The 12201-nt window shown below is 42.4% G+C and overlaps 1 protein-coding gene across 2 annotated transcripts in view; it reads left to right on the top strand.

Annotated features, from left to right (window-relative positions):
* ADGRE3 (adhesion G protein-coupled receptor E3) overlaps positions 1–10949 on the top strand; it is a 59011-nt gene extending 48062 nt beyond the window's left edge. For both annotated transcript variants that reach the window (XM_043466954.1, XM_043466953.1), the window contains 7 exons: positions 775–972; positions 1241–1476; positions 2197–2263; positions 2678–2769; positions 5311–5479; positions 7510–7605; positions 10748–10949. In XM_043466954.1, the coding sequence (XP_043322889.1) occupies positions 775–972; positions 1241–1476; positions 2197–2263; positions 2678–2769; positions 5311–5479; positions 7510–7605; positions 10748–10756 (867 nt within the window). In that variant the 3' untranslated portion in view covers positions 10757–10949. The remainder of the gene's footprint in view (positions 1–774; positions 973–1240; positions 1477–2196; positions 2264–2677; positions 2770–5310; positions 5480–7509; positions 7606–10747) is intronic.
* The last annotated feature ends 1252 nt before the right edge of the window (positions 10950–12201 follow it).

Below are 12201 nucleotides of genomic sequence, written 5' to 3'. Positions count from 1 at the left end.
AGCTTGTGCTCTGGAGCCTACGAGTCACAACTACTGAACCCACATGCCACAAGTACTAAAGCCGACTCGCCCTAGAGCCTGTGCTCTGCAACAAGGGAAGCCAGCCCAATAAGAAGCCCTCACACAGCAACAAGAGAGTCGCCCTCACCGGCCACAACTAGAGAAAGCCCACAAGCAGCAATGAAGACCCAGCACAGTCAAATATAAAATAAAATTAAACAATAAATATTTACAATAGGCAAATCCATGAGACAGAACAAACAAACCCAGTGTGTTCTAGAAAGAATAGAATGGATGAAAGGGAAGTGGGAAAAGTCAGGTTTGGAGAGAAGGGAGCAGGGGAAAAGTGTCAGACCACACAGGCCATAGTCAGGAGTTTAGATTTCATTCTAATTGCAATGGAGAGACAGTACAGGATTTGCATCAGGGGTGCTACAGATTTATGTTATTAGAAAGTATCTCTGGCCCCTGAGTCAAGAATGGTCAGTGGTGCAGCAGAAGTAGCCCGGCAGAGAGATGATGGTGGTCAGGATTTGGATGGCAGCTGCAGAGTTGGTGGGAAAAGGTCAGACTGGACACATATCCTAAAGGTGGGTTCAGAGGACTTATTGATGACATAGGCTGGGGGACAGCACACAGGAAGTCCGCACCCCTCCCCTCATTGCAGAGATACAGGTGGTCTGCCTATTTTGGGATGCCACATTCCAAGGGGTGGGAGAATATAATCCCAGGGCAGGAAAGCGTGACTGTGGTCTCCTCTCTGCTGGGTCCCAGGAGGAGGATCCCGCACTGACTGTGATCACCTACGTGGGGCTGAGCTTCTCTCTGCTGTGCCTCCTCCTGGCGGCCCTCACCTTCCTGCTGTGCAAAGCCATCCAGAACACCAGCACCTCGCTCCACCTGCAGCTCTCACTCTGCCTCTTCCTGGCCCACCTGCTCTTCCTCACAGCCATCGACAGAACTGAGAACAAGGTACTTATACTGTCCCAGAATGTGCCTACCTCGGGGGATGCTGAATTCATGGGGCCATGCTGCCTCGGACCCCTCAATAAAATAGCCTTGGGTCCTAGAGGGAGGATGCGTGGTGAGGTGAGCAGTGCTGGCATTATCAACCACCTTTACTTCAACAACCGTGATCTAATAGCAGGGCTTCTGAACTCAATGCCAGTATAAAGGAGAGGTCCCGGGGCCATGCTCCACCCTGACAGTCCCTCCTGGTGACACCTTCCTCCTCCCCCAGTTGCTGTGCGCCATCATCGCAGGTGCCTTACACTATCTCTACCTGGCCTCCTTCACCTGGATGCTGCTGGAGGGCCTGCACCTCTTCCTCACTGCACGCAACCTCACGGTGGTCAACTACTCCAGTATCAACAAGTTCATGAAGTGGCTTATGTTCCCAGTGGGCTACGGAGTCCCGGCTGTGATCGTGGCCATTTCTGCAGCCTCCAGGCCTCATCTTTATGGAACACCTGATCGGTAAGTCTCACCCTGTGCCATGGGCAGATTTGAGGGCAGTGTTAATGGCAATGATTCAGATAAACACAACAAATGCACTCTATTTTCCCTTTGAGTGTAAGGGCTCTAACTTCTTTCCCAGTGAGGCAGGGAAAGATGATGTGGAAAGTTCTGGAAGGAGGAAATTTTGCAGTTAGGTCCCAGGTTTATCCTTCCCATAATTTGTGACCTCAAGTCCTCAAGTCTCACGCTCAGTTGCTAAGTCAGGTCCAACTCTGTGATCCCATGAACTGTAGCCTGCTAGGCTGCTCTGTCCACGGGATTTCCCAAGCAACAATACTGGAGTGGGTCGGCATTTCCTCCTTCAGGGGATCTTCCCGACCCAGGGATCAAATCCATGGCTCCTGCCACATATCCTGCATTGCAGGTGGATTCTTTATCACTGGGCCACCTGGAAAGCCCCCTCAAGTCTCAATACCCTCGTTAGTAAAATGGAGATAATAGTCATCTCCATGGTTCCCACCCTCGAAATACTGGTATGAAAATTCAACCGGTCTGTGCTTGTAAACTGTTTCATGTAGCAGTAATACATGGAAGCAAACGATCAAAGCCTGCATTGTCACCAGCTGACATTTTCAAGAAACACTGGAAAAGTTTTCTGTTAGAAAAAGATGTCATTTCATGTCCATTTCATGTGCTTTCTTTGATCTCCCTTCATGTCCCTTTTCCCATTGTTCCCAGATGCTGGCTCCACCTGGACCAGAAATTCATCTGGGCTTTCCTTGGACCTGTGTGTGCCATTTTCTGTGTGAGTGAATACGTGGCTCCAGTGTTCCTGACCTAAGCAGAAGCGCCAGACATGCTGGGTGCAGGATAGCACAAGGGACACACATTTTCTCAGTTATATGGTTTGATTTTTCCATCTGCTACCAATTCAAATCCATGTGCAGGGAGGTGGGGGTTGTATGCAATTTACAGCAGACATGGTACATTTTGTTTAATGGCTTTTCAATTTTTTTTCAGTATAGTTGCTTTACAATGTTTTGTTAACTTCTACTGCACAGCGAAATGAATCAGCCATACATATATATGTATGTCCCTTCCATTTTGGGTTTCCCTCCCAGTTAGAAGACCACGTTGTGCTCTACAGTATGTTACCATAAATTGAATAGACATGGTACATTTTAACTTGTATTCTCCATGGTCTGTGTCACTCTTGCAGGTGAATTTTGTATTTTTTCTCATGGTTTTTTGGATTTTGAAAAGAAAACTTTCCTCTCTCAACAGTGAAGTGTCAACCATCCGGAACATAAAGTAAGTTATGGTATTTTCTAAATAAAATGGTATTTCCTAACCCCCTTTTCTTCTACTCACTTCTTACTGGTCCCTCCTACATATCCACGGAGACATATATGCACAGTCAGCCTCTAGGAACTAGCAAGGTCACTGCTGTCTTCCACTGCCACAAGGAGAAGCTATATTCAATTGCTGGGACTCAAAAACAGAAAGTGAGATAGAAGTTTATTTCATTCTCATGCCACAGAACAGAGCTCCACAGAGTGATCCAGGACTCACGCTCTTTCTATTTTGTTGCCCCACTAGCCCCTAGGATGTTGTATCCCATCCAAGGGAAGAAAGTGACATGGAATTTGCAAGTTCCATATTTATTCACCTCCCATTGGTTAGACTTTGGCCATGTGGTGACGCCTAGCTGCAAAGGAGGCTGGGAAATGTAGTTTCTAACTGGGCAGGCACGTGTCCTTGATGAATCTCAGAAAGGAAAGAGATCTAACACTAGAAGGAAGAAGAGGAGGGACTTCCCTGCTGCAAAATACAAGAGGCAATAGTTCAGGAAGGATTTAGGTTAAAATATATTTTGTATAATACTGTTTCAAAAAATTGGGAGTATTTTTTTTTTTTATTTTGCAGCATCCATCTTTTTTTAAATTTGTTTTTAAGTGGAGACACTTGCTCTATAGTGTTGTGTGGCTTTCTGCTATACAAGAGTGTGGATCAACCATGAGTACACATGTATGCCCTCCCTCTTGAACCTCCCTCAGTCCCCCCCATCCCACCCCTCTAGGTCATCACATTGAGCTGCTCTCCCTGTGCTAAACAACAACTTCCCATTAACTATCTTATACATGGTAATGTATATATTTCAATGCTACTCTCCCATTTGTCCCACCCTCTCCTTCCCCTGCTGTGTCCACAAATCTGTTCTCTACTCCTGCCCAGCAAATAGTTTCATCAGCACCATTTTTCTAGATTCCATATATGTGCGTTAATATACGATATCTGTTTTTCTCTTTCTGACTTACTTCACTCTGTATAACAGGCTCCAGGTTCATCCACTTCAGTTCAGCTGACTCTCGTTTGTTCCTTTTTCTTGCTGAGTAATATTTCATTGTACCTTTGTTACGTATGTTCCACAAATTCTTTATCTATTCATCTGTCAACGGACATCTAGGTTGCTTCCATGTCCTGGCTATTGTAAATAGTGTGCACCATCCGTCTTAATTGTAGTTTGCTAAGGTTTTCATTGTAATCACAAAAATAGCACATTTGTTACTTTTTTTATTTTTTGTCAAAAGTTTTCAAAATATATAAAGTTAAAAGTGACAGCCGCTTGCTTCCAATTTTCCTACTACGTTACCAACCAGGAAATCCAGAGGTAAGAAACTGTATGATATGATGTGTCTGATATTTTCCCAGGCCTTTTTCTGTGCATTTTCTATAGAACAGGCAGGCATACATACAATAGCATCACACTACACAAACTGTTCCTCAACTAGCTTTTCTCAGTTACATATTATATTTTAAACTTAGAGATATATAGATATATAAATAAGGTGACCTTTACATCTCAGTTTTCCTGGGATGGTCCCAGTTTATGTTTTGCTGATGCATTATGTTTATTAATATCATCCCTTTTTTATTGAAGCATAGTTAATTTAAAATGTTCTGTTATTTTCATGTGTACCACAAAGTGATTTGGTTACACACACACATATATATATTCTTTTTCAGATTCTTTTCTATTATAGATTATTACAAGATAATGAATATGGTTCCCCTGAATTGCACCCCTTTTGATCTCAAAAGCCTTCCTGCTTGAATAACAAATTATAAGACCTCCCCCATCTGTAAGTGATATAGACAGAATGAAACAAAGAACTTTATAGTTTTAGAATGTTCTACATATGTATGGTACTAATTTGGGGCTTCTCAGTTGGTGCTAGTGGTAAAGAACCCACCTGCCAATGCAGGAGACACAGGTAATAGGGATTCGATCCCTGTGTTAGGAAGATCCCCTGGAATAGGAAATGGTAACCCACTCCAGTATTCTTGCCTAGAGAATCCCATGGACAGAAGAACCTGATGGGCTATAGTCCATGGGGTCACAAAGAGTCGGACATGACTGAAACAACTTTGAATGCACAATTTTGTTCCACATACTGTCCTAAATATTTCCCATATGTTAAGTCTCAATATTTGCAGCAACCCTATGAAATAGGACTATTACAATTATTAGGGAACTGAGTTGCAGGAAAGGAGGAAAATTCCCTGGCAGTGCAGGGGTTAGGACTCATCGCTTTCACTGCTATGGCCCAGCTTTGACCCCTGGTCAGGGAACTAAGATCTCCCAAGCTGCATGATATGGCCAAAAAAAGGTGGGAGGGGTGGAAAGAAAGCCAGAAAGTAACTTGCCCAAGGTCACCAAGTTGGTTAGTGCTGGCTTGGATTTAAAACACAGGCATTCTAGCTCCAGAGTACTCACCATTAACAACTGTGCTGTAGGAATGGTCACAATCATTATCAGGTTTCTTTACATTATCAATTATTACTACCCAGGATGCTGACAGTCAAAGCCACCGCTCAGTTCTTCATCTTGGGATGCGCGTGGTGTCTGGGAATCCTGCAGGTGGGACCAGCTGCCCGTGTCATGGCCTACCTCTTCACCATCATCAACAGCCTGCAGGGTTTCTTCATCTTCTTGGTGTATTGCCTCCTCAGCCAGCAGGTAAACAGGGGCCTCTTTCTTTTTATGTATATAAATTAGTTCTGTCTATTCATTTTCTTAAGTCTGTTCATTTTTGGCTGCACTGGGTCTTCACCGCCTTGTGTGTGTCTGCGCGGGCTTTCTCTAGTTGCAGAGAGCTGGGCCTACTCCACATTGGAGGAGTTTCTCCCCACGGAGGCATCCCTTGTTGTGGAGCACCGGCTCCAGGGTGTTCGGTCTTCAGTAGTTGCAGCACATGGGCTCAGTCGGTCCGTGGCATGTGGAATCTTCCCAAACCAGGGATTGAACTGATGTCCCCTGTATTGGCAGGTGGATTCCCATCCACTGTACCACCAGGGAAGTCCAGCAGATGCTGTTGATGGCCCTCTCATAGCCCTTTGGCCTTCTATTCTACGTGCCCATGGTTGTTTATTATAAACACCTGTGACCCTGTGCCAGTGGGCTTCTTACTGCCCACAAGACATGCCTGGTTCATGCACAGGGCAAGCTGGTATTTTCAGAGAATAGTGACCCTCGAAAGCAGCCTCAACCAATGACTGATGGGTGCTAGTAGACGGATGCCCCAGCTCCCTTGTCTCTGAGGTGAATAACCCTGAAGCATGTCCTATGCTGTCTCCAGAACCCCCCAGTGACACTGAACCCCACCTGTCCACAGTGGAAACACAGAATGAAGGATTATACCTCTTTTGTTAGCTAGCTTTCTTTCCCTGTCTCACTTTTGCAAGGATCTACTGGTGTTTCTTGGGCGTACCTGTGTACTCAGTTGTTCAGTTGTGTCTGACTCTTTGCAACCCCATGGACAGTAGCCTACCAAGTTCCTCTGTCCATGGGATTATCCCAGCAAGAATACTGGAGTGGGTTGCTCTTTACTCCTCCAGCAGATCTCCCAACCCAGGTATCAAACCTGCATTGACAGTTGGATTCTTTACCACTTAGCCACCTGGGAAGCTCCTCTGGGTGTTCGTGTTCGTGTTCATGTTCAGTCATTCAGTTGTGTCTGACTCTTTGGGACCCTATGGACTGTAGCCTACTAGGCTCTTCTGTCCATAGGATTTTCCAGGCAAGAATACTAGAGCAGGTTGCCACTTCCTACTCCAGGGGATCTTCCCAATCCAGGAATCAAACCCGTGACTCTTGTGTCTCCTGCATCGGTAGGTTGATTCTTTACCACTAGCGCCATCTGGGAAGCCCTGAGAGCTAGATTGAGGAATTTTCTTCCTTAATTTTCTTCTATTTTATTCCTTTGCATATGCATATTTTGTTAATTTTCTACGACAAATGTGTATTCTGTAATATGAAAAAAATTGTTGTGGTAAATTATACATAACAAAATTTGTCATTTTAACCTTGTTAGTTGTACAGATCAGTAGCATTAGGTACATTCACATTGTCATGCAACCTTCACCACCATCCATTCTAGAACTTCTTGATCATCCCAAACTGAAACCCCGTATCCCTTAAACAATAATGCTGTATTCCCCCCTGCCAAGCTCCTGGTAACCACTACTCTACTTTCTGTCCCAGTTAATTTGACTATTACAGGTTCTCAACATGTAGAATCATACAATAGTTGTTCTTTGGTGTCTAGCTTATGTATTTCCTGGTGGCTCAAATGGTAAAGAATCTGCCTTCAGTGCAGAAGACCCGGGTTCAACCCGTGAGTTGGGAAGATCCCCTGGAGAAGGAAATGGCTACCTATTCCAGTATTCTTGCCTGGAAAATCCCATTGACAGAGGAGACTGGCGAGCTACAGTCCATGGGGTCTCAAAGAGTCAGACACAACTGAGTAACTAACCGTTTTTTTTAACACATATATTTCACTCAGTGTAATGTCTCCAAGGCTTATCCATGTAGTAGCCTGTTTCAGAATTTTATTCCTTCTTAAGGCTAAATTACATTCCATTGTATGCATATACCACATTTTGTAGGAAAAGGTTTTTCGTAATATTCCCATCCTCTTCCTAACTCACTGACTTTTCTCTTCTCCAACATTAACAAAAATAATCCTGGTATTTTCTTTGATGTTCCAGGTCCAAAAGTGGTTTGGCGAGATCATCAAATCTAAATCTGAGTCTGAGATTTACACACTTTCCAGCAGGTTTGGTCCTGACTCAAAACCCAGTGAGGTAAGACTTGTGACTTATTCTAATGTGTCACGTCTTGACACCCCAAACTTCCTCTCCTTGTCTTAGAACAAGCTCCCTTTCACGCCGAGTGTGGGGAGGAGTTCTTTTCCTGATGACTTGGTTTGCATTCCTCATTCCCATCATATTGTTTCTCACTGTTTCCTTCTTGCTCACTAATAGTGCATAACTTGGCTGTTGTATTAATATATACTCTCATCATTTGAAGTATGGGATAGTTAGGGAATTTCAGATTGACATGCAGACATACATACAGCTATATGTAAAACAGATAACTAATAAGGATCTACTTATTATACCACAGGGAACTCTGATGGATGTTATGTAATAACCTAAATGGGAAAATGATTTGAAGATTAGATACATTCATATATATAACTGAATCACTTTGCTGTATGCCTGAAACTAACACAACATTGCCAATCAACTACGGTCGTGGTGGTGGTTCAGTCTTGTCTGACTCTTTGTGACCCCTTGAACTCTAGCCTGCCAGACTCCCCCGTTCATGGGATTTCCCAAGCAAGGACACTAGAGTGGGTTGCCCTTTCCTTCTCCAGGTGATCTTCCCAACCCAAGGATTGAACCCGCATCCCCTGCTTGGCAGGTGAATTCTTTACCACTGAGTTACCTGGGAAGCCCCAATATAAAATTAAAAGCTTTTTTAAAAATAATTAAAATAGATAACTAATAAGAGCCTGCTGTATAGCACGAGGAACTCTACTCAATACTCTGTGATGATTTGTGGGAATAAAATCTAAAACAGTGGTTACAGGGACTGCCCTGGCAGTCCAGTGGTTAAGACTCCATGTTTCCAATGCAGGGGCCACAGATTCGATCACTGGTCAGACAACTAAGATCCTGCATGCCGCGTGGCATGGCCAGATTTTTTTTTTAAGTGGATATATGTATAACTGATGCATTTTGCTGACCAGGAGAAATAAACACAACATTGTAAATGAACTATAGGCCAATAAAAAAAATTTTTTTTTAAGTACAGGTAAAACATATCACCAGCACCACTACCATCTAAAGTAGACTCCTTTAGGGGGAGACTTACAATCACAGACATAGCAGAGTAGTCATCGTCCCTCAAAATATGGCTGTTTCAGAAAGAGGTGGACTTGAGCCCCATGGAGGTAGTGGATACTACAGAAAGGGATCCAGAAGAGAAAGCCCACCCCAGATGTTCTACATAATTATAGAGGAGGAGTGCATGTAATAATGGGACCTTCCTGGGAGAGGAAATGGTCCTGTTAGAAAGAGAACCTCTCTAGAACTTGGTTGTTGGTTTTGTCTGTTCTTCCATTGAGCTAACTCAAGATTGATGGCACCAAGAAATGCACTCCCAGTACTACCTGAGACTTCTCTCCACAGTTGTCCCCTAATTGATCTTTTACAGAAATGAGAGGACATACTTGTAAGAAGGTATGTCACTAGACGGGCTCCAAAGAGTCTAATCCATAAAAATTCTCCCAATCTCATTTGGCTTTATGTCTTCCATGTACTTGCCTACCACATCTGCTAACCAAAAAGCCTTAGAATATGTTACTTTTAAGCTAAACAAAATTGAGAAATTTCTGAAACACTGTTCCTACATTTCTTGAGAAAATGTGGAATTTTCTTTAGCCGTGGAAATATCGAGGTCACTGAAGAAAACAGTGATCTCCAAATTCCTTCTTGGAGGAAGGGAAGGGGAATTCGTTCTAAATCTTTCCAAAGGACCAAGAAGAAAACGGAACCAGGAAAAAGTGTTAGGGCAGGCATGTCAACTGATCAGAAAATTTCTTTTTGGAAAAATTTTGTATAAATATTAAGTTTACAGAGAATAGAGCCAATCAAGTCATAAGAAAAAATATTAAGCTTAATATTCTCAGTAAGAGTAAAATTGTTATAGGTGCTAACCACTGGCTGTGACCTTTGAAATGTCTCCCAGATAACCCAAAAGAATTCCCAAAGCTGCCAGCACTCCAACTACTAGTTTCCCACAATGAATAAGGAAACGTTATTATTATTATTATTATTGCTTAACACTATGGAAATTGAATGAGTGTATCTTTATAAAGCAAAGAATACATGATGTATTTATATATTATATATTTATGATATATTTTATATGTAGCTACATTTAAGAAATACAATTGCTCTAAGTAGAAGAATTTCTGAAGTTTTTCCTTTTTTTATGCACAGAGTATGAGTAAAAAGCTAACAAAACCCTTTGTCCTTTATGGACAAACTTGATCTTGGGTTAACGTTCTGGTTCTGCTCCCCACAAACTTGATAACATTGGAAGGTCGGTTGTATAACCAGGGAATACTGCTTATGGGAAAAGTCTTGCTTGAGGACAAGAAATTCTTCGAATGAACAATAAATACCAGGAAGGAAGGCATAGCTTTGGACTTCCTGTAATAACTGAGTCAGGAACTCCTATCCTCATGGGCAGCTGTAGGGAAATATTTGTTCCGCTGTGGAGCCTGAAGCTTCTAAACCAAGCTACAACTTGTAGGGGACAAAGAGAATATTTATTAAGTTCTATAATATGTCCAACATTATGGTAAGCAGGGAACATACAAAATGCAACAATACCAACACTGTAGCTGCCTTCAAGGAACTTAGAGTCTAGCCTTTCTTTATGAACCAAAAAAACCAACTTCCCAGGGGCTGAAATTCTAGAGTGGGATACTATATCCACACTTTTTTCCAAAAAAGAATTCTTCATCCTGTAGAAGGGGAATTTGGGGGAGAATGGATACATGTATAGGTGTGGCTGAGTCTCTTCACTGTTCTCTGGAAACTATCACAACATCGGCTATACCCCAATACAAAATGAAAAGTTAAAATTAAAAAATAAAAAACAGTAAGTGAATCTGGGTAAAAGATTTAAAAAAAGAATTCTTCATCCTGGATTTTTGAGAAGTCCTCCCTCTATAAGCTAAAGTCCTCCCACTGTAATCTAAAGAAGCCCAAAATGCTAGGATTTCAAGCCATCCTTACCTGCTGAGTGGAGCTTTCTGGCTTTAACTCACTCCAACTCTTCCTGTTGTCTGTTTTGTTGTTCATTTCTTTGTTTTTTTTATCCTGACATCTAGCTTTAATCTAAACATCTTTGGGGTGGGATGTTTTCTAGGTCAAGTGAAAAGAAAATTCTAAAACTAGAACATTCAGCTCTACATGTCATGCATGTGGATATGGTTGGCATCATGAAGAATGAAAGTGCAAACAAGGAGAATCATTACACATGTCATTCCTGGAGAGGAAAAGTTTAACCTTAACTTCCTGAACTGCTTGTTCTGCATAATGGGATCTCAATAAATGTGCATTCAATTGGATTTCTCCTCACTATTATGTTTTCAATCAACACTTATTCCTGGATACCCAAATCATGACCATTGCAAATACTCCACGGACTTTTTGTGAATGAGGGAGCCCTTGTCAAGGCCTTTTTCTCAAGTTCTTTCTCTCATCCTAAACGTGCTTTTTAAACTCAAACCATCAGCTTCTTCCAAACTATCACTTTTACCTCCTTCCTTATCCAGGCTAAATCTCATGATCACCCAAGTCAAATGATTCTCCCTCATACTTTCAACACCTTTGCTTCCTCATTCTGATTCCATACTTAGTTTTGTTGTTCAGTTCCCCAAGTCATGTCTGACTCTTTGCAACCCCATGACTGCAGCACTCCAGGCTCCTCCGTCCTCCACTGTCTCCTGGAGTTTGCTCAAATTCATGTCCATTGAGTTGGTGTTGCTATTGAACCATCTCATTCTCTGTCACCCCCTTCTCCATTTGCCTTCGATTTTTCCCAGCACCAGGGTCTTTGCCAGTGAGTCAGCTCTTCACATCAAGTGGCCAAAGTATTGGAGCTTCAGCATCAGTCCTTCCGATGAATATCCAGGGTTGATTTCTTTTAGGATTTACTGGTTTGATCTCCATGTAGTCGAAGAGACTCTCAAGAGTCTTCTCTAGCACCACAGTTTGAAAGCATCAATTTTTCAGTGCTCAGCTTTCTTTATGGTCCAACTCTCACATCCATACATGACTACTGGAAAAACCATAGCTTTGACTATATGAACCTTTGTTGGTAAAGTGATGTCTCTGCTTTTTAATACACTGTCTAAAGAATGTTCAAACTACCAGACAATTGCACTCACTTCCCATGACAGTAAAGTTGTGGTCAAAATCCTTCAAGCTAGGCCTCAGCAGTAGATGAACCAAGAACTTCCAGATATACAAGCTGGGTTTAGAAAAGGCAGAGTAACCAAATTACCAACATTTACTGGATCATAGAGAAAGCAAGGCAATTCCAGAAAAACATCTACCTCTGTGTCCTTGACTACACAAAAGCCTTTGACTGTGTGGATCATAACAAACTGTGGAAAACTCTTAAAGAGATGGGAATACCAGACCATCTTACCTGTCTCCTGAGAAGCCTGTATGCTGGTCAAGAAGCAACAGTAAGAATCTTATATGGGACAACTGACTGGTTCAAAATTGAGAAAGGAGTATGATAAGGCTGTACACTGTCATCTTGTTTATTTAAACTTATACAAGGAACACATCATGCAAAATGCTGGGCTGGAT

This window comes from Cervus canadensis, chromosome 4 (genome assembly GCF_019320065.1).
Source record: "Cervus canadensis isolate Bull #8, Minnesota chromosome 4, ASM1932006v1, whole genome shotgun sequence".
NCBI classification, from domain to species: Eukaryota; Metazoa; Chordata; class Mammalia; order Artiodactyla; family Cervidae; genus Cervus; species Cervus canadensis.
The sequence above is the reverse complement of the archived record's forward strand: the minus strand, read 5'-3'. Positions and strand labels throughout refer to the sequence as shown.